Source organism: Anabrus simplex, chromosome 3 (genome assembly GCF_040414725.1).
Source record: "Anabrus simplex isolate iqAnaSimp1 chromosome 3, ASM4041472v1, whole genome shotgun sequence".
Taxonomy (NCBI): domain Eukaryota; kingdom Metazoa; phylum Arthropoda; class Insecta; order Orthoptera; family Tettigoniidae; genus Anabrus; species Anabrus simplex.
Window position 1 is genome coordinate 251,660,896 of NC_090267.1, and position 20,352 is coordinate 251,681,247.

Genomic DNA, 20,352 nt, shown 5'->3' on the forward strand with positions numbered 1-20,352 from the left:
TCTCAAAACTGAAGGTAACAGACGTGAACATTGGTATTTGGAATCTTCTTTAAACATAAAGAAACACGCCTTTTTGCGGGCGGGTTAATCAACTTAACGACGGTGGGGTGAAAAAGGAGTTGACACCAATTGATTTTACTGTTCATAATGTACTTGATTCTGATCATAAACCGATCATTTTTAATCTTTCCTGGGTTCATTTTCAAGAGCCATCTTTTCCTTTGGAGAACTTAAAGTTAGATGACATTAGATTCACCTGGCATATAAATAAAAATTTAAACACATTTGAAATAAACGATAGGAATGATACTGACCGTGCAATTGCCCACCTCTATAAGGTCAATAATGCACGGGAGTATACCATTTGTATCGCCAGAAATCCTGCACACTTGCCTACGCATGACAATGGTGCTGGTCACATTGTCATCAATGACATTGGCAGCAAATGTAATTTACCGCCAAGTAGTGGTCTTGCATCTTGCTGCGGGGTCCAGAATGTCAATAATAATAATAATAATAATAATAATAATAATAATAATAATAATAATAATAATAATAATAATAATAATAATAATAATAATAATAATAATAATAATAATAACAACAATAATAACAACAACAACAACAACAACAACAACAACAACTTAAATTCAACTAATATCACCCACCCTAATAATAATAATAATAATAATAATAATAATAATAATAATGCAAAAATGCCAATTCCTGTCCTCATCCCGAGGTGGTGCAGCTCTTTTCAGGCACACTCCCATTGGAGGTGAGCTGGACGTACCATTTCAACCACATACCAGCCCTCCTGCCATTCTTAAATTTCTGGCAGTACTGGGAATCGAACCCGGGCCCCCAAGGATGGCAGCTAATAACACTAACTGTTATGCTACGGAGGCGGACAATAATAATAATAATAATAATAATAATAATAATAATAATAATGTTCTGGTCCATCGCCAGAATGTGCGGACCGCGCTGGAAAAAACGGGACCTGGCCGGGTAATGACTACGAATGCAGTCCGACCGCGGGTTCAGTACCGCCAAGGCACCCAAGACGACACCACGCCGGATCTCAAGGATTTGATTCATATTAAAAATGCTTACAGGAAAAGATGGCAAAGATTTAGGGCCCCAACTGACCGAGATGTAAAATCTGTATCGAGCGTGGAATCCGGAAGGAATCTTGCTTCGAGTGCAAAAAATGCAAAGTTGCCCTCCACATGGATGGATGTTTCAAGGTGTACCATACCTTAAAAGACTTCAGTTAACTGTAGTAAGTTAAACTCTAACTCAAAATGTTGTTTGTTTGTTGCAGTGTGCTTTTGTAATCATTTTAGCATCCATAACATAAAATGTAGAAAAAATAATCGCATTCCCAGGTACATTTCTCAAGGAAAATATTTGCATGGCTATGGGTTAATGAACATACATGAACATTTAATTTGCATCTAGTACATATCGTTAATTAAAAATAATATCACAATAAAACACATGTGAACTGTTAATTTAAGTAAGTCTAGGTATTGTAGATATACTAGGTGCATTTTAATGATCTATTAGTTTTTGATTACTGATAGGGTGGTAGCTAATCACAAATAATATGACAGATCGTTGATTATATAAAAACTTGTATATTTTCAGATGTCGGACGTCAGTTTTACGAGTGACTGCAGCGAATCTTCAACTGATGACTACAATCTAGATTTATTTGATGATATTAATCTGAATAGAGCAAGGCCAAATAATGAGAATAGGGCTGATGACCTAGATATTAGGCCCTTTAAACAATAAGCATAATCATCGTCATCATCATCATCATCAAGAATGAAAATAATTGTACTACATATAAATATTAATTCCTACTTGCATCAAATTATTGTCACTGATTGAGCTATTAATACTATCCTGTAAAAATCCATAGAAATGACAGAGACTTCAAAATGAGTTGTTTTATTTGTACCTTGCATGTTGCATGCAAATGTTCCTGCTTTTCAGTCCAAATGAGTGATATATTTATGATAAAATATTCAGAACACAACCTCAATCAATCAATCAATCAATCAATCAATCAATCAATCAATCAATCAATCAATCAATCAATCAATCAATCAATCAATCAAATCCAACATAAATTAATTGGGAATGGTACTGACATCCTAAGGCAATATTTACTACTACATGACCGTTCGCGCAGAAAAGAACGTGAAACCACTTCCAACTGTTCCTAATCTGCGTATGTGTTCTTGTACAAATCTCAAACTATCATAGATTTGCTGCACATACAAAGCTAATATATGACTTCGATTCTTGCATTCTTCTTTTTATACAAATTAAGCTTGCTGCCTCAACAAAGGTATAATGAATGATACCTTAAAAAATTATGAAGACCTATCACATTCCAAGTGCCAATTTAACACGCTAAATTTGCATTTCTCCAAAAAAATCCTAGAGTTACGCTTTCTTTGCATATCAGAGTAATACAGTTTACTGTAGGACGTATATATAATACAAATTCAGCATTTTCTACGAAATACATTTTTCTCACCCAACCCTGTTTACTATCTCTCCCTACTACAGCATACATAACCTTAGACAATGCAGAATCGCATAACAGGATGTCAGTGAAAGCCAACCAGATACAGCACAAATGAAGGACAGGTGCATTATATTTATAAGGTTCAGGAAAAAAATGGTAATGAATCTGAGGTTTTTTAATCCTTAAGCATGCATGTCAAGTAGCAAGTTTTAATATTATACCATACAAGAAAAATATAACACATTAAAACAAATGCTAATAGGCCAGATACAAACCTGAGCATGCTGCTGCACCCACTCAGCTGTGGCAGCATTGGGTACAATCACCTCAGCTGGCACTCTGGGATCAGACATGGGGTGAGGTACAACAGCAGGAGGAGGTGGAGGCTCTTGAACATGTTTAGTGAGTGCTCCATATACTGCAAGTGTTATGGTTGTGTACCATCCTCGAAGAACCAAACCATCAGTAGGTATCTGAAAAGTAGGAAAACATTTCCGTTGAAAGAAGTACAGTTCCTAACATAAAAAGTGATAGGCTGAATATTTTGGAGGTTTATCTATCCTTTAACAATAAAGAAATTCACCTCTATGCTTTAATGAGTTTAAATGATAACATTAAACACAAAAAAGAAGCAAAACACATAAAAGAGGCAAAAACCCAGATATCATAACTTCAAAACATTGCAAATAAAATTGGCCTCAAAATATCATTTGAAAAAACAGAAATTATGCTCCAAAAACCAACACAACTAAAAGAAGTTACCATAAATGGTAATAAAATCAAAATAGTAACTCAATTTAAATATCTTGCAGAAATAATAACACATAACCTAAATGAAAAAATCTCAACCCAAACAAGAAAAAATAGATTAGCTAAAGCAAAAAAATTAATGTGGGATATCTACAAAAAGAAATGCCTATCAATAAATGCAAAAATAAAACACTACAACACAGTTATAAAACCGGAAGCTACATATGCAGCAGAAACACTTTTTCACCTGAATAAACAATCAAAGACTGACAGACTTCAGAAAATTGAAAGGAGGATTGGAAGAACCTGCATCAACAAAAAATACCAGAAGGATGGACAGTGGCCGTTAATACCTAACAAAGTCGTGTACAAAGAGCTAGAACCCATCACAGATACTATGCGTAAGAGGAGACAGGATTCTTTGGACATATCATGAGGATGCAGGATTCAAGACTTCTGAAACAACTAGTACAACACAATCTCGTCTCAAAAAATACCACAACAGGATGTAAATGGATCAGAGAAGTAAGAGAGGATCTGAAGGCAATAGGCCTTACAACAGAAGACACCACAAATAAGATAAAATTGAATACAAAACTCAAGAATACAAACCTCCGCTTTACCCTTACACAAAACAAACCAACAACACGCAAATTTTCAACTGAGGAAAGGGCACGAAGATTGGAGCATCTGAAGAAGTACTGGGAAGACCGCAAAGCCTGAATAATCCCTTCAAAGAGACCTGAACGACGGACTGACTAAAGTGATACTATGTGGTCATAAAAGAAGGAGAAGAAGAATAAAACACAAATACTGTAATTACAATAAATGCAGCTTGTCACTCTTTCAACCCTGTTTGAAGAGAAACACAGAGACATGAAGAGGCTAAACAACAAGCACGGGAGCTCCATTAAGCTCAGCCCCGCCCTCCCCCAGCCATTCCATGCGATTTGTGTGAACGTATGCTTGATGGTAAGATTGGGCTGCTAAGTCATATCAACCATATTCACAAAGCATTGTGAGTGGGAAAATCTAAACTGCTGAACGATATTATACTCGTATATGAGCTGCGGCCACAGCTAGCACCAACTTTCCCAATCCATTTGAATTACACAAGTTTACTGACAAAGAGTATCCTGGACATTTAAGAAAAGGCTAGGAAAATGACAGATAGGGAATCTGCCACCTGGGCGACTGCCCTAAGACAAGAAATTTTCTTTTTAACGATGCACTAACACAGATGGGTCTTATGGCAATGATGGGATAGGAAAGAGAAGGAAGCAACCGTAGCCTTAATTAAGATAAAGACTCAAAATTTGGCTGGTGTGAAAATAGGAAAGCGATCTTCAGGGCTGCCGAAAGTGGGATTCAAACCCACTATCTTCCGAATGCAAGCTGACAGTAATGTGACCCAGACCATGCAGCCACTCACACGGTAAAGAAATATCTTATTAGGAAAGACCCTAGCATGGGAAAGTTAAGAAGAATTAACTGCTGGTGGAGATTTAGACCATGCTGCGAGTCCCTTCAGCTGATGCTTATTAGAGTTCTTGCAGTTAGAGCTCTCTGTTGCTACAAAATGATCTTAGAAGTCAATTTTAGTCATTAAAGAACGGCAACTTCAAGATTTTATATAATTATGATTTTAGTTCTAACAAAGAAAGAGAGAGAACAATACAAAGTTATTCAAAAGAAACGATTCAGAAGTGAAGGCCTGTAGAGTGAGTGGTATCTAGAGGAAACAATCAGACTTAGATTGAAATGTATAATGACATCAAGTTTCTTGCCTGGGCAAAATATATGTAGCTGCCTTCGTTGATGCTAGCAGCACTTTTTATATAAAATGGTGGATTCAAAGCAGGAGAAATCATTTTGCAAGATGGAATTCACAGAAGAAGGGACTCTGGTGACAGTGCAGTGATATTTTCAGATCAAATTCCACAAGCATGAAATATATAGAGCCTGCAAAGCACATTACTAAATGCTTTTGAATCTACAGGCTGTTTAGTTGGGGGGAAAAACAAACAATGGGATACTCGTAGTCTTCAAACAAAACAGTCTACATCTGAGTAGGGTACATGTACAGTAAAAATAAATCTACCATCATGGGCTAATATGCAACTGCAGATATCCTAAACCTCGGTAGGATCCATATTAAGTGATATGTTCCAAGCTGTCAGTGGAGAGATAACATGGAATGACATTAGTAGACGAATAAGTTTGAGTGGTATCTTTAAAAGGAGGAAAGATCACAATATGAAGATAAAGTTGGAATTCAAGAGGACAAATTGGGTAAAATATTCGTTTCTAGGAATGGGAGTTAAGGGCTGGAATAACTTACCAGGGAGATGTTCAATAAATTTTCTATTTCTTTACAATAATTTAAGAAAAGACTAGGAAAATAACAGATAGGTAATCTGCCATCTGGGCGATTGCCCTAAATGCAGATCAGTAGTGATTACTTACTTAGTACAGAAGTGTCTGTCACGCAAGTCAAATAAAATGCAGAGGATGAATTTACTGACAGTCTAGTTTAGTGTCAAAGCCACCATTCACCTCACTGAGAATGTCAATTACGGTATCAAAATATCACTATTTGGGTCACAAAAGTCTCATATGCCATTACAAAGCATTCAAAAGACTCCCCAAATATAAATATATTTTGAGTAATGTGCATATGCAAAGTGTTATGATCTCTTCCTTTTTTTTCAGGTATTTATCACAACAAAATGCTTTTCACATCAGCTGGAGGAAGATCTACACAAAATAATTTTCCAAAAGAATGGCAATCCTCTACATTTCCAGGGATGTTGCCCAATACATAAAAAAAGATATATGTAAATTTCCCTGCTACACGGAAAAGCATAGAATCACGGGTTTAGAAGACGAGACAGGGAGTACAGATTCTTTGTTTGTTCCTCTCTTAATAGTATCTTACGACATGCAGCGAGGTACAGATAATGCATCTCTTCACTCCACCCACAGGAGAGATAAAAGAAATCCGATAAATTGAAAGTATGTAGCATCAGTGGTGGTGATTATTGTTTTAAGAGGAAGTACAACTAGGCAACCATCCTCTATATAACACTAATCAGAAGGAAAAATGGAAGGGATCTGACACTTCGAAAAATGAAGATATCGGCCAAAGGAAGACAAGGGCCACGAAGGGCGTGAAAATGAAGGACTCCCTAGCCCTCGCAAACCTAATAGCGTCGGGGTCGGAAAAGAACAAGTTGACCAAGGGAGGTCGGATAGGATAGATGAAAGTGAGGAGCCTGGCACAAGTAAGTGGAAGCAATGCCAGGACTCAGCTAAGGGCCCCGTGGTCGCCAACCCACGCTCCAAAGTTCAGAACCCCTGGGGCCCCTTTTAGTCGCCTCTTACGACAGGCAGGGGATACCGTGGGTGTTATTCTACCGCCCCCACCCACAGGGGGTATGTAGCATCATGATCTATGTCAAAAAATATGGCAGCTGATCCACCACACAATATTCCCATGACAAGTCACAAGATCACCTATCAAGATCGATGTCCAACAAATTGGTCACTGATTTAGCACACAATTTTATGGCCATAAATATTCACAAGATACATATTACGAGAGAGATACTGCTACCTTCAGTGATGGTACCATGTGAAAGTGGTTTTGATGTGACCTAGACAAAACACTAGTCAAAGACAGTGGAAATGCATGGAAAACACGATGCCATTCGAACCTACTGTATATAGAAGGCTGAGTTCTGACATATGGTAATATTGTGAAGAAGAAGATGAAGAAGACTTATATGAATACTGGTTACCTCGGCGTTGGTTTTCTGCCCATGCAAGACTGTCTTCGCTAAATTGATGACGCTAAAACCAGACCGACCCCAACCCAAAAACATATCCATGTTAACAGCAACTGGTATATTGAATCAGCTGTGCCAGAAATGGAGAACTGTCAATGCTGTTCTGGACTACACGATTGCCAGGTTCAGCATTATGTGGCATCCTTTTACAGGGATACCTCAAGAATGCAGTATACGAGACTGCCCTTCTGACTTCTATGGGTGTAGCAGGAGAGGACAGTTTGAAGTAAAATGAACATTTTCATCCAGTTGCTGGAAATCATGCAGCATGTGAATATGAAATTCCTTGTGAAATTGAAAAACATGCCCACAGAGGGCTTTTACTTAATGAAGGAGGTGTCTAGTGATTCTTTTGTCACATTCACAAGACTTTGAGTGGCACAAATCTGATGGCCAAGCAGGCATCAATTTTTGATAATGAGACAAAGTCTCTCATAGTGCATTGGCACTGCCGGTGGCTACAATTAGCCTATGCAGTGGCCTCCACGGTATGCACTAGCCAGCGTCTTGGTAGGTGTGCTAGGTACCAACTGATGAGCCTAGCCCAGCACATGAGGGCGAAACGCTGGCAACCAGGAATGAGTTAGCTGGAAAATTTATAATGTCCAATAACGGACCATTTATATTGGTATTATAAATTTACTAATTCGGAACAATTATTTCAGATTCCCTATGGGAATCAACATCTATCATATTGTAAAGACAATTGGGCGTACCCTGGGCAACGTTGAGGAATCCGCAGCGGCTGATTCTTCCATCACTAAAACACTAACGTATTAGGAACTGTACAGGATATACACAGCAAATAAAAGGTAAACAAAGTTGGTTTTTGTTTCTTTTGTCTTAGAACGATACAGTGCTTGCCCACCATTTAAAAACATTCAGTAAATAGCTGCTAACTGTGTCATAACGCGGAGATATAGATGTGAATCTTGTCGAAGGCAAGTAATGCTTCGGTGAACGTATGCAGGGGCTTGATTTCCTCTTCTTCTTCCCCCTCGCTCGTGATCTCCTGCACTGTAGCACAGCTGATCTATGCTCACTACGCCGCAAGTGGCGAGCTCACTCATTTTGTTGATGATTTTGTCAACAAAATTCTTATTATAACCATTATTGAGTGCACTGGTATATATAACGTTAATTTCTTTTTGTAATCTTTAGTGCAACGGGGAATGCTGAGAGCTCTATGAATCATGCAGTGAAAAGTAGCTTTGCATGGGTGCCTGGATGGAGCAAGTCTTGTCTGATGACCTTTATTGTTTAGGTGGGTTTTCTGAAATTATCAAGCTTCGTTTCCTTCTTTTCTTTTTCTAGATTATCTCATTCAACTTAAAGAACAGATTCAATATCAATAATACCAAAACCTAACATCATATTCAGTGTTTCATATTGACACTAATATAATTAGAAGTGCTCTGTCTGACAACAAGGTCCACCACATATATTTTGGTGAAATTTTCTTAAAGAATTGTGTTTTTTAAAATATATAACATCCATTAGATCGGCATTCCTCAACAGGAAACATACACACTTCACCACTGACCTTTTCATAGAAGAACTTTCTAAACTATAAAACACACAGCATATTGTTTGTTAAAACTCTTCAACGTATTAACATCCAAAAGTTTTTAAAATCATGTACAAAATATTTTATTCTTGAACTGTATTATGTTTCTCCCTCAGTTACAAGCTGAAGATGACCAAAAAAGGCTGAACATATTCTAGTTTTAATATGACTGTACACACCATTTAATTTTAAATGGATAGTCTAAATTTCGTATTGTACAGGTGGACCATCAAAAATAAATTCTAATAATGAATTTTATGAATAAATTGTTGTCAATATGTAACAAATATGAGACTCATTATTTGTAATAACATTCTGTGAAGCAAGATACTACCTTACTTACACAGTCCCAGCGAGGATATCTCCTCTCACAGGTTAGGGATCACGGTGGAATGTAGAGTCCTAGTCGCCTGAGCGCAAGGAGGGTCATGACTCACGAATAAGTCCAAAAGGCTCATTCCTATTCCATAGCAACTGGTATCCCGACTCTGATGACCACTTCCTTGGCCACTCAGCTGTTGCCCATGGTTCACAAACTAGGATGTGACTAGAGTAACCAATTAGTTAATTAGTTAATAGTTAATTAGGTAGCTCATGGGACCATGTAATTTGAATGAAGATTTCAGGAAAATGTTTCTGGGGACAGATAATCAAGATTCCATCGTAATCTCTTTGCTGGCACTGTAACAGGAGCAGCCAAATGCAGTATTCCCCACAGTATTACTCACAAAAACAGAAAATAATAAGTATCATGCCAGAACAAGGAGGCCGGATGACTGGTAAAAACTAATGAAGAAAATAAGGTCCTGTTTTGGGCAACCAGCTTTTGCAATCCCTGAATAACTATAGAAAACAAAATTGGCACACTAATTTTGATTTGACTCACTTTAGCCATAAACGGTCATTTCTCAGAAAACCTGGTGTAGAAACATCATTGAAAATTAGCAGCCTGCATTAAAATCATATTGCACATTTATACGTAGAGAGGTGAACAACTCCAGGTTCCTTCACTTATTCCGTCAATGATCTTTATATCAATCTGTTCTATACAAGAGCATGATCATGTAATTAACTCCTTCCATTCCGCCTGCCCTCCCAATCACCTTTTTAAAGTCAACCTAAGTTTTAGCCTTCCTGCAAGATGTCATCAATTCAGCCTTCCTCTTCTTTCAAGCTGATAACTAAATAGGTTTTGGACATCTCCAATATTTCCAACACTCAATCTGCAGGACAGTGGTACAAATAAGACTGAATGTTTTGTCAAAGTATTTACAGCTCCTGTTTATGACCATGACCACGAATAACAATAAACATGATCATTCGATTCTTTCAATTCTGAAGAGAACTTTCAAGACAATGACATCTGCATTGCAAAAACGTACAGAGTATGTTTGGATATCCAGCCAGAACGCACTATCAAACTACAGCTATGTAATTAAAAACTCAGGCAATTCTAGACTCGTAAGACATTATTTTTGTATCTGGTGGAAATTAGTGCACAGAAAAAGCATTTAATGGATGATGGGCATATAGACAACCTTTTTGAAATGCTATTTGTTTGAGGCGTCGACCTATAGAGATCTTTTGCCCCTTATAGACAACCTTAATTACAATCTTCATTCATAACCGAACTACAGGGGTAAGCATCAAATAAAAATATGACTAGATGAGTAACATAATAAAATTCATGATTCTACTTACCCTTCTGTCACACTCCAGACGGATGTTCATGTTCTGCCTATACTCTAGTCCGCCCAGACTTTCGAAAGTTGAGGCTCCTGGCTTGCTCAAGTCATTGACGAAAAATTCAATATCAAACTGGGATGGATTTGTAGCTCTGTTGGAGAAATTTAACAAAAGATAATAATATAAACCTCCATACAAAAAATAAAACAAACATGCTGATTAATTACAAAAATATTTTCTACAAACTGTAATGACATAAAATAAATAAATAAATAAATAAATAAATAAATAAATTAATTAATTAATAACGGGAGATGCCACACTGATAACAGAAATCTGAAACATGAAACGAGAGAGAAAGAATTTTTGACATGGGGTTGAAAAAAAAAAAAAAAAAAACAGTCTTAAAAATAGAGACACTGTTGTAAGTTAAATCCTACATTCCCCAGATGGATGTTTATGCTCTGCCTATATTCTAATCCACCCACACTTTACAATACTGCAGAATGAGTTAATTTATTCCAACAATCTGTACAAGACTTAATTTTTCATTCACATGTAATGTGATGATGTCAGCCTGCAACTTTTTTATCGCTTCATCATATTTTCAATCTTGCAACAATGTTGCAATATGTTTTTTATTGATTTGAAGATATCCATTTGATCGGGCAAAACGTATTATTCTGTGGTTATTAACAAATTTTGTACAGTTTTTGTTTTAATTAAATCCATCAGAATATCGAGATACCACTCGTGTGTGCCATAATAATACCACTCACTGTCTGGATTACAAAACATTGCCCAAGCTTCGGAGTTAAACCATGACTGCTGACTTTAATGAACAGTAATCATCTCGTCATGGTACTCTTTGTCTTTGGTGGTGGTTTCTCTTCTTTTTTTTTTCAAAAGGAAGTACAACTGGGCAAACATCCACTCTGAATAAACAAATGGAAACAAAATTTAAATTAAATTTTTATTCAATGAATTAGTTTCAAAATGAAGTTTTAAATATTGTTAGGAAGTCAAAATGAACAGAACACTTGAAATTTAAACAAGCTTGAATAATCCACTCTCACACAAAGCGAATGACGAGATCAGCCGTATTCTCGTCATCGGCTAGTATGAGTTTGAGTGTTTCTTGCCGCTGAGGTTCCATCTCAGATCAGAGATAGGAACGCTCTGCGAGAATGTGGGCCATGGTGAATTCGACTATCACCTGAACACTCCCTGGATTCCCACATCTTTAGGAGGTAGGAGTGCACACATTTTCCATAACACATCCCCAGCCTATACAAAACTACAGCCTCTCTTTGTGAAGCCTGGAAAGAGGACTGACACACAACAGTTGCCTTCTTAATTGCGCTCAGCTTATTGGAAGTTCGGATAGCCAGCCACCTTGATTCCCAGGACGCCAAGATGGTTCGGCATAGCTGAGAACTAATATTCCTAGCAGGTACGTTCATATGTCAAGGTAGTAAAAGTACTGCTTCTTTTTTAAGTTTGATCTTAGTTGGATATACCCATATGGCTTGGAAGCCAAGCAAAGATGATTCAGGTGCCAGTAGTGCACAATAGTGTTAGAAGGTTATTATGAATCTGCTACCCTAGAGGGTTACAAGCTATAAATTTCATTTTTGTTCCATATTGAAGTGCAATTAAAAGAAATAAATTGACAAGCACCTTTTCAATACAATATATCAAGTGAATTTATATTACATCAGTCTTGGTGGCCATCCTCAGCCAAATAAAAATTCAATAGATTATGTGATAACTAAAACATATGTATACCATACAAATACAATGTTGCAGGAATAATTAAACATATAATAACAAAAATTATGGTTAAGATCATTGTGTCATAATATGATGTCTTTAAGTTGACTTAGGACCTCAGGCAAAAAAGTAAATCTTTAATGCCTGATGTAGAACAAGCACCTTAGTGGGTGTTGCAGGAAAATAATATCAACAGACTATAGAGAACTTCACACGTCTATACATATGAGAAAGTGGTCTTGTTCATGCCTCAGAGCAAACTGCCGAGGTTCTAAGATGGTGTAGAGTTCTGCAATGCATAAGCTACAGACACCAGGAAGCAAGATATTGGTGCTGACATCACTGGAAACAAATAAGCATCCAATGTACTCTCCTACCTTTGAACCATTAACGAAGAAAAGTTGCGCATCCAGATATTGGTGAACGAAGTTATGGAAATACCTTCGATGAACAGAGGCATCCGTGCTCACTTTTATGTCCACTGTGTACATCAAGCTGTATATCTGGCCACGGAATTAATCACGGAGGTACATGACTACGAGTCGAATAAAGACAACCATTGATAGCCAGGTCCAACTCACGGCACAAGCTATCAATTCGAATCCCAACCAGTCGTGTGGTATTCAGCAGGTTTTTGTATCTCAGGTGATATTGGGTATCAGAGGGGTATTGACCGCTTGGATGTAGCAGCATTTCAAGAATTCTGGCAGCAGACATGAGGAGTCTCTGCTGCCGTCTTTTTTTGTCAAGGTGGAACTCACGATTCAGTGAGCAGGCTGGGAATCGGGCTCATGTGATGGAAAGCTCCAGTTGCCAGCCAAACTCCACTATAGCATATACAATGTACAAAGTTCAGCACAGTTCTTGATGCTTTACCATATGCTGCACTACTGTACTGGCAGATGATACATGGCAGATGCCGCCCACCATCATCGGAGGGTCTGCCGTACAAGGGCTGCACTCGGCTAGAAATAGCCGCACAAAATTATTATACACTGGAAAGGACCGTAGCTGTGTAAAAATATAGCAGCACCGTACAGACAGCAACCCACACAGTACCCCTAAGAAAATTAAGCATATTAAACATCTTCACACAGGCAACCTTCAACTGACAAATGTGGGGCTGCCACATCAGTCTCTTATCAAAATGGAGACCCAGAAACCTGCAGATGTCGAATGCTGGTAGGACATTGTTTTGCAAGTGGAGCTGTGGTTCAGGATGCACAGGCTGACGTCAACGGAAGCACGCAGAAGTTTTCATCACAGAAAATCAAAAGCCAATATGTTGATTCAGTTAATAGCTTGCTGTAACTGTCTCTGAACAACTGCTATCATTCTGGAGCCTACTACATAAAATGACAGAACAACTAAAGACCCAGCAGTGGCAACTATGCTGTCGATGGAATTGCACAGTGCAACACTCTTGAAAGTAATACTGAGAACATGCATACGCTACATGGACATGAAGTTCTCAATAAACATTGGCAAACTTCCCTAGAATTCCCACTGGTGTACAGTGGAGATCCCATACCACCAAGCAGTGTTGTAAGCCATTTCCAGGTCAAAAAGTACAGCGACGAGGTGCTCCTTATGAAGAAAGGCCTCCAAAATGGCATTCTCTAGTCTGACCAGGTGATTAGTGGCAGACTGATGGAATAGGAAAGGACTAGGACTGGGATGGAAGTGTCTGTGGCCTTAACTGAGGTACAGCCTAAACACATACCTGATGTGAAAACAGAAAACCATAGGGAAAAAAACATTGTCAAGTCTGCTAATGGAGGGATTTAAGTGCACCATCTCCCAAATGCAAGCTTACAGATATGTGGCAGGTAGTATGCAGCCAACTTACTCAGTTATACAGTTTTATCATTTTCATAGTAAGCACAGTATCGTATTGTCGAGTAAATTTAACTCACTGGGCCCGAGCCACGGAATTGTTCCATGCTTCATCTTGGTGCATCAAATGCTGGACCATGGAACTGTTCCATTGTCTCACTTTACTACATAATTCAACTTTTCCTCAAGAAATGGCAAAATGAGTTGAATTCTGATTTGTGTAGAGACTCTTCCTTTTCAATGTTATATGCTCTTTGTTAATATATATCGATATCGTGCTCAGTAATATTAGTTTGAAGTGGGCTATCTCTAGACTTTGAGATTCGCTTGTAAATAAGATGGCTGCCAGTAAATGACCGAAAGTTACCAATATATAACCCCTTTTAGAAAGTACTGATGATTAGGAATACAATTTTTTCAGTGAGATCAATACTGGTATCAGTAATAGTATGAGTAATGCTCCTGATGAACAAATAGATGTGGAAATCAAAGAGGAAGTGCAAGAAGATGACCATGTTAGAAGCTCAGCAGGCAGACTTGAGTAAGGACCTGTGATGTTAATAAAATAAAATGTATTTAATGTATTCCTTGTTCCGCGGTTTGTAACATGAATTCTGTTTGTTTTCATATATATTTAAAACTTTAATGCTCTTTTAAGTAAGAAATTCCTCATCATGCAAAGTGTCACTATATCTCCTTGAAAATAATCCCAGCCCCTATGCAGTTTCAACCCAACAAATCTGCAGGGCTCAATGGGTTAATGTAAATTTTACTTTTGTATTCTATAGACAGTAATATTTTTGTTCCTGTTTTACATTACATTTTTTATTTTTCTAATTGTTTCTTCCATTTGTGCACTCTCTTATTGTGATGGCAAATACAGTTTCATAGCATATACGAATATATAATACATATTACATTTCAGATACATTCATTTAGTTGACAAAAGATTTTATATAAGTGAATGAATTTTGATTCTGTCTTCAGAATGTGTGTGTTTTCTTTAGCTGGGTGGGGCGACTGAAAACCAAGGGCTTGTACTGACTCTTGACTAAGGCCTTCTGCTTTTTGGACCAGAACACTTTCAGTTTCTGTCTGTGTGTCAGTCAGCTCTCTCCCCTTCATCCAATTGAGTCTGGTGGTCCTTGTGTTTTTAATAATTAACATTTTGATTTTACGTAACAAAACTAAACCCCCAAACCCCATGACCCCCAGCCTACCAAGCGACCGCTGCTCAGCTCCAAGGCCTACAGATTATGAGGTATTGTGTGGTCAGCACGACAAATCCTCTCGGTCGTCATTCTTGGCTTCGGTGACCGGGGCCACCATCTCACCGTCAGATAGCTCCTCAATTGTAATCACGTAGGCTGAGTGGACCTCGAACCACCCCTCAGATCCAGGTAGAAATCCCTGACCTGGCCAGGAATCGAAATCGGGGCCTCCAGGTAAGAGGCAACCACACTACCCCTACACCGCGGGACCGACAGTTTTACGTCCCACTACATTCTTTTAAGGTTTCCAGAGGTGCCGAGGGGCTGGAAGTTTGTTCCACAGAAATTCTTTAATGTGCCAGTAAATCTACTGATGCAGGGCTGATGTATTTGAGCCCCTTCAAATACCACTGGACTGAGCCAGAATCAAACCTGTCGGGCTCAGAAGGCCAGCCAGCTCCTCAGTCTGGCCCCTGTTTTTTCTTACTGATAAAGGACAGTGGGAAAACACCCTGTAGGATTATCTGTTGGAATTGGAATCAGTCTCTAATGGAATCTTCGGTTGCTTCACGTCTGATTTTACTGAGGTAATTCATTGTTCTTGGAGGTCTTTCTTCTAACTGTCATGGTGAGTCTGCAGGGGTTCAGGTGGGTCAAATGTCCGTAGAAGGATAGTTGTCTTTTCCTCATGAATGTTATCATGTCTTTCTGGTGTTCACAGAGCTCATTGTTGTGCCTGATCCTCCTGGTGCAATCCTCTTCTCTTACGGGGCCTAGTATCCTCCTCCGGATTTTTCTTTACATGAATTTTAGTTCCCTGGAAGAGCCCTTGCTAGTAATAAAGAGGCATTCTGAGACATGGAGTACAGAGGGTCTTGTTATTAAGTTGTAATAGTTGAGTTTGAGATTATTGAAGATGTATTTGGAGGTGAAAATGATTCAGCAGGAGTGGTAGGCCCTCTCCAACTTAGCGCATCTGGTAATAATAATGTTATTTGCTTTACGTCCCACTAACTGCTTTTACGGTTTTCGGAGATACCGAACTACTGGAATTTTTCCCCACAGGAGTTCTTTTACGTGCCAGTAAATCTACTGACACAAAGGTGACGTATTTGAGCACCTTCATACCACCGGACTAACCCAGGATCAAACCTGACAAGTAGGGGTCAGAAGGCTAGCGCCTCAACCGTCTGAGCAACTCAGCACATCTGGTGTCTAAGGCCAGGGTCTCACTCTCATTTGCTGAGATCCATTCTCCCAGGTACTTGTCTTCAGGGACTTTACGTATGGTGGTGTCTTCTGAATGTAGAGGGAGCTCCCGTTACATTAACTGAATTCAGTTGTTTGTATTCTGACCTTCAAGCTGGTTTTAAGTGCTATGCAGTACAGGCTCTGTAGTTGGTGAGTAGTTGATGGCCAATAAGGTGAAGACGTCAGCAAAGACTAGGCAGGATCCATTAGCGTTTTCTTTCTTGTATCCAATCTTCAGTCCAGCTCCTGACGGTAGAGTGGCAACCCATTCCCTGACAATCTTTAACATGCAGTTGAAGAGAATGCAAGAGAGACTATCTCCCTATCTAACTTCCACTTGGTTGCGGAAGCTTTCAGAGACCTCACCTTTGAACGTGACTTTAAAGTAGTGGCCCTCAAAGTGGCCTGGACTAGCCTGGTGGTCTTCTCATCCAGGCCCAGTTCCTGCAGAGTGGAGAAGAGTGTGTCTGTCTGTTTATCCACCTATTGAATCATATGCCTTCTGAAAACCCACTAGGAAAACTGCTCAGAGATGTCTGCCACAACTCCTTCAAAGTGTGTAGGTATGTTTTAAAAATACTCTATAATTCAGATCACATTTCATTTCATTAGTCCAAAACAATGGGAGTTTCCAGTAGTGAATTCATGTGAAAGAGGGATTGGGAAGCAGTGCAAGGAATTCTAGGAAGTACGAGGATGGTTTGAAAAGTTCTCGGAATCACCGCTAGATGTCAGTGCTAGAGCAACGAGGTTCCTGCGCAATAATCACACATCCTTTGTGAGTGAACACGTGGCGCGTCAGTGCTCTAACTGCAGGAGTGTGGTAGTGACGACTCTGTTGTTGTTCTCGCGTAGTGATTTGTGACAATGGAAAAAACAGATTCGAGCAGTGATTAAATACTGTGTAAAGAAAGGTATGAAAGCAAAGGAAATTCATGCCGACTTTCAGAACACATTCAGAACACTCCTTCATTTTCAACTGTTGCCAAGTGGACCAGCGAGTTTAAATTTGGTCGGGAGAGCTTGGATGATGATCCGCGTAGTCGACGGCCAAAAAGTGTTACGACCCCAGAATTTATTGCAAAAATGCATAAAATGGTTATGGAGGATCGTCTACTGAAAGTGCGGGAGATTGCTGAAGCTGTAGGGATGTCTTCTGAATGGGTATATTATATTTTAATCGAAGAATTGGGTATGAAAAAATTATCCGCAAGATGGGTGCCACGGCTCTTGACAATGGACAATAAACGCACCAGATTGGAAATGTCCGAACAAAGTCTGGCCCGTTTTCAGTGCAACCAACAAGATTTTTTGCGCCGGTTTGTGACTACAGATGAAACTTGAGTCCATTACTATACCCCAGAGACAAAACAGCAGTCAAAGCAGTGGAAACATGCTGATTCACCACCACCAAAGAAAGCAAAGGCAGTGCGTTCGGCCGAATAGGTCATGGCCTCAGTTTTCTGGGATGCAAAAGGCATTCTGCTGATAGATTATCTTCCTACTGGCCAAACAATTACAGGGCAATACTATGCAAACCTCCTAGACCAACTACAGGAAAAGATACACGAAACAAGGCCTGGTTTGGCAAGGAAAAAGGTCATCTTTCATCAGGACAATGTTCCGCCGCACACAAGTGTTATTGCCATGGCAAAACATGAACTGGGGTACGAATTGTTGCCACATCCACCTTATTCATCTGATTTGGCACCATCAGACTTTCATCTATTCCCCAAGCTGAAAATTTTCCTCGGTGCATGGAGATTTTCTACAAGGGAAGAACTGACAGCCGAATTGGAGAGGTATTTTGCAAGCCTGGAGGAATCTCATTTTCGATATGGGATCAAGGCATTGGAACATCGCTGGACCAAATGCATTAGTCTACAGGGAGACTATGTTGAAAAATAAAAGCAGTTCCACTGAGGTAAGATACTTAATTCTAGTACATTCCGAGAACTTTTCAAACCACCTACGTATCTGGTGTTTGCATTGTAAAACTTAAAAGTCCCTGTACTTAAAGCCACTGGTCAAACAGCAAAACTTGGCTAGATATGATGGTATATCCTAAGTTGCAAGGCTTATACATCTTTGAACTTAACACCACAAATATGATGAGCTGTATGCACGAGCTATCAGATAGGCATGGTCCAGCACAAGGCTATCTCGAGTGTGCCTCTCTCTCTCACTCTTTCCTAGTATTCATCCTAAAAAACAGGATCCACTGTCTTGCTACATCTTCACCATTTGTTCCAATCTTGGGACACATTGAGGGTCGATGCCTACATCCTTCATGTCTTCCAGGAAATTAACTATTTGTTACTTTAGAGGTCTCCTCCTGGATTTAGTCAGAAGGCTAATTTTTTTTTTTTTTTTTTTTTTTACAGAAATATTGCTACAGCACTAGACATGACCATACCAAGAGAATCAAGCTTCCCTCATGACTGGGGTCATACTAGAGTTTCTTAACACATCTTAATTTTGTAGGTGGTTAACATGTGAGAGGTCACGCCCACAACAATAAGTTTTATCTCACTTTGCCGTGACAAATTGCCATTGTTACAAGGCTATACATCTCATCGTTAGGTCTGTATTGAGCAACATATACCTTTCCAAATAAAGCTTTTTGAGAGTCCACCTTTTCAATACAATATGGTTTTTATTTACATAAAAAACTTTACATTATTAATGTCTTAAAAGGACATATTTCGCCAACACTTTTGGGCATCATCAGCCGTTTGTCCCTACACTCAATGATCAAAATAGCCAGGATCCTGGTTATTTGTTTCCTTATAAAATATTTAAAATTGTCATGTTAACTTGGATACTATTTGATAAAGTACATTTTCGTATAAATATACGATTTGTGGAGACATTTGGCTGTTTTGAAATATTCTGACTGGTGAAAAGTGCTATATATAAAATAACATTGATATTATATACAATTATTCTGTTTAAAAAGCAAGTTTAGACTTGTTGAACATGAAATAAAAAACAAATAGCTATGCTTTATATCTTTTTGGATGACATTAGTTAGTTTGAATTGGTCAGTCTTCAATGTCCAATGAGCGTGTTCTCTTGGTTGATTGGGTGTGTGATCTTAAATGTCCGATTTTTGTGCTCTCATTGGAATGTTCTCGAACCTCGAGCACTGTCCACTATCATATCTCCCCGCCCGCATGCCATGTGAGCTACTGCAACACTTGAACTACGGCGCCCACTTCCCAGCCTATACAGACCATGCTCTCGGTCTGTGCGTCCACCTCCTGTTTTTAAGTACGTTTTTTGTATATCTGTACTTGTTTTACGGGTTTATTTGAGGTACCCATAATGAATTAATAGTGGTACTCATGATTCCTGCTGTCTTATAGCCTGTAAATACACATCTCGTTATATTACCCTGGTTTAGGGAGAGGGACCGATGTCTTTCAGAATTGTAGTAAATGTGAAGGGATGCATAAAACCGGATCGCATGGGGCTGGTAGAACACCCAGTGTATAGTATAAGAGGGGGATGGAGATTCCATACAATGGTGGTGGATAAACTGGGGGTATCGCATACCGTGGAGACTGCTAGGTCATCTGAGAGTGAATACCTGTAATCAGCACACTACACTGCAATGACTATAAGCATATAGTAGTAACTATAAGCTACTATACAAGTTGACACACATTTGAGCTAGGAGATAATGCAATAGGTTCCAGGAAATTCAATCATCATACATCCATCATAAATACTCACTGGAGATAATCCCCCAAAATTAAATAATAAAGTTATCCCTCCAAGAAGAATAAATAATAATTCAGCAGAGTGCAAAAAAGTAAGCGGAGGAAAAGGTGGGGCCTGAACTGGACACACTGATACAAGGATGATGATGATGATGAT

General features: G+C 38.9%; 1 protein-coding gene across 5 annotated transcripts in view; it reads right to left on the reverse strand.

Moving 5' to 3' along the window:
• Window positions 1-20,352, reverse strand: part of vir (VIR_N domain-containing protein) — a 439,345-nt gene that overhangs the window by 332,863 nt on the left and 86,130 nt on the right. For all 5 annotated transcript variants that reach the window (XM_067142987.2, XM_067142988.2, XM_067142985.2 and 2 more), the window contains 2 exons: window positions 10,415-10,550; window positions 2,824-3,021 (listed from right to left, as the gene is read on the reverse strand). In XM_067142987.2, coding sequence (XP_066999088.2) covers window positions 2,824-3,021; window positions 10,415-10,550 — 334 coding nt within the window. The remainder of the gene's footprint in view (window positions 1-2,823; window positions 3,022-10,414; window positions 10,551-20,352) is intronic.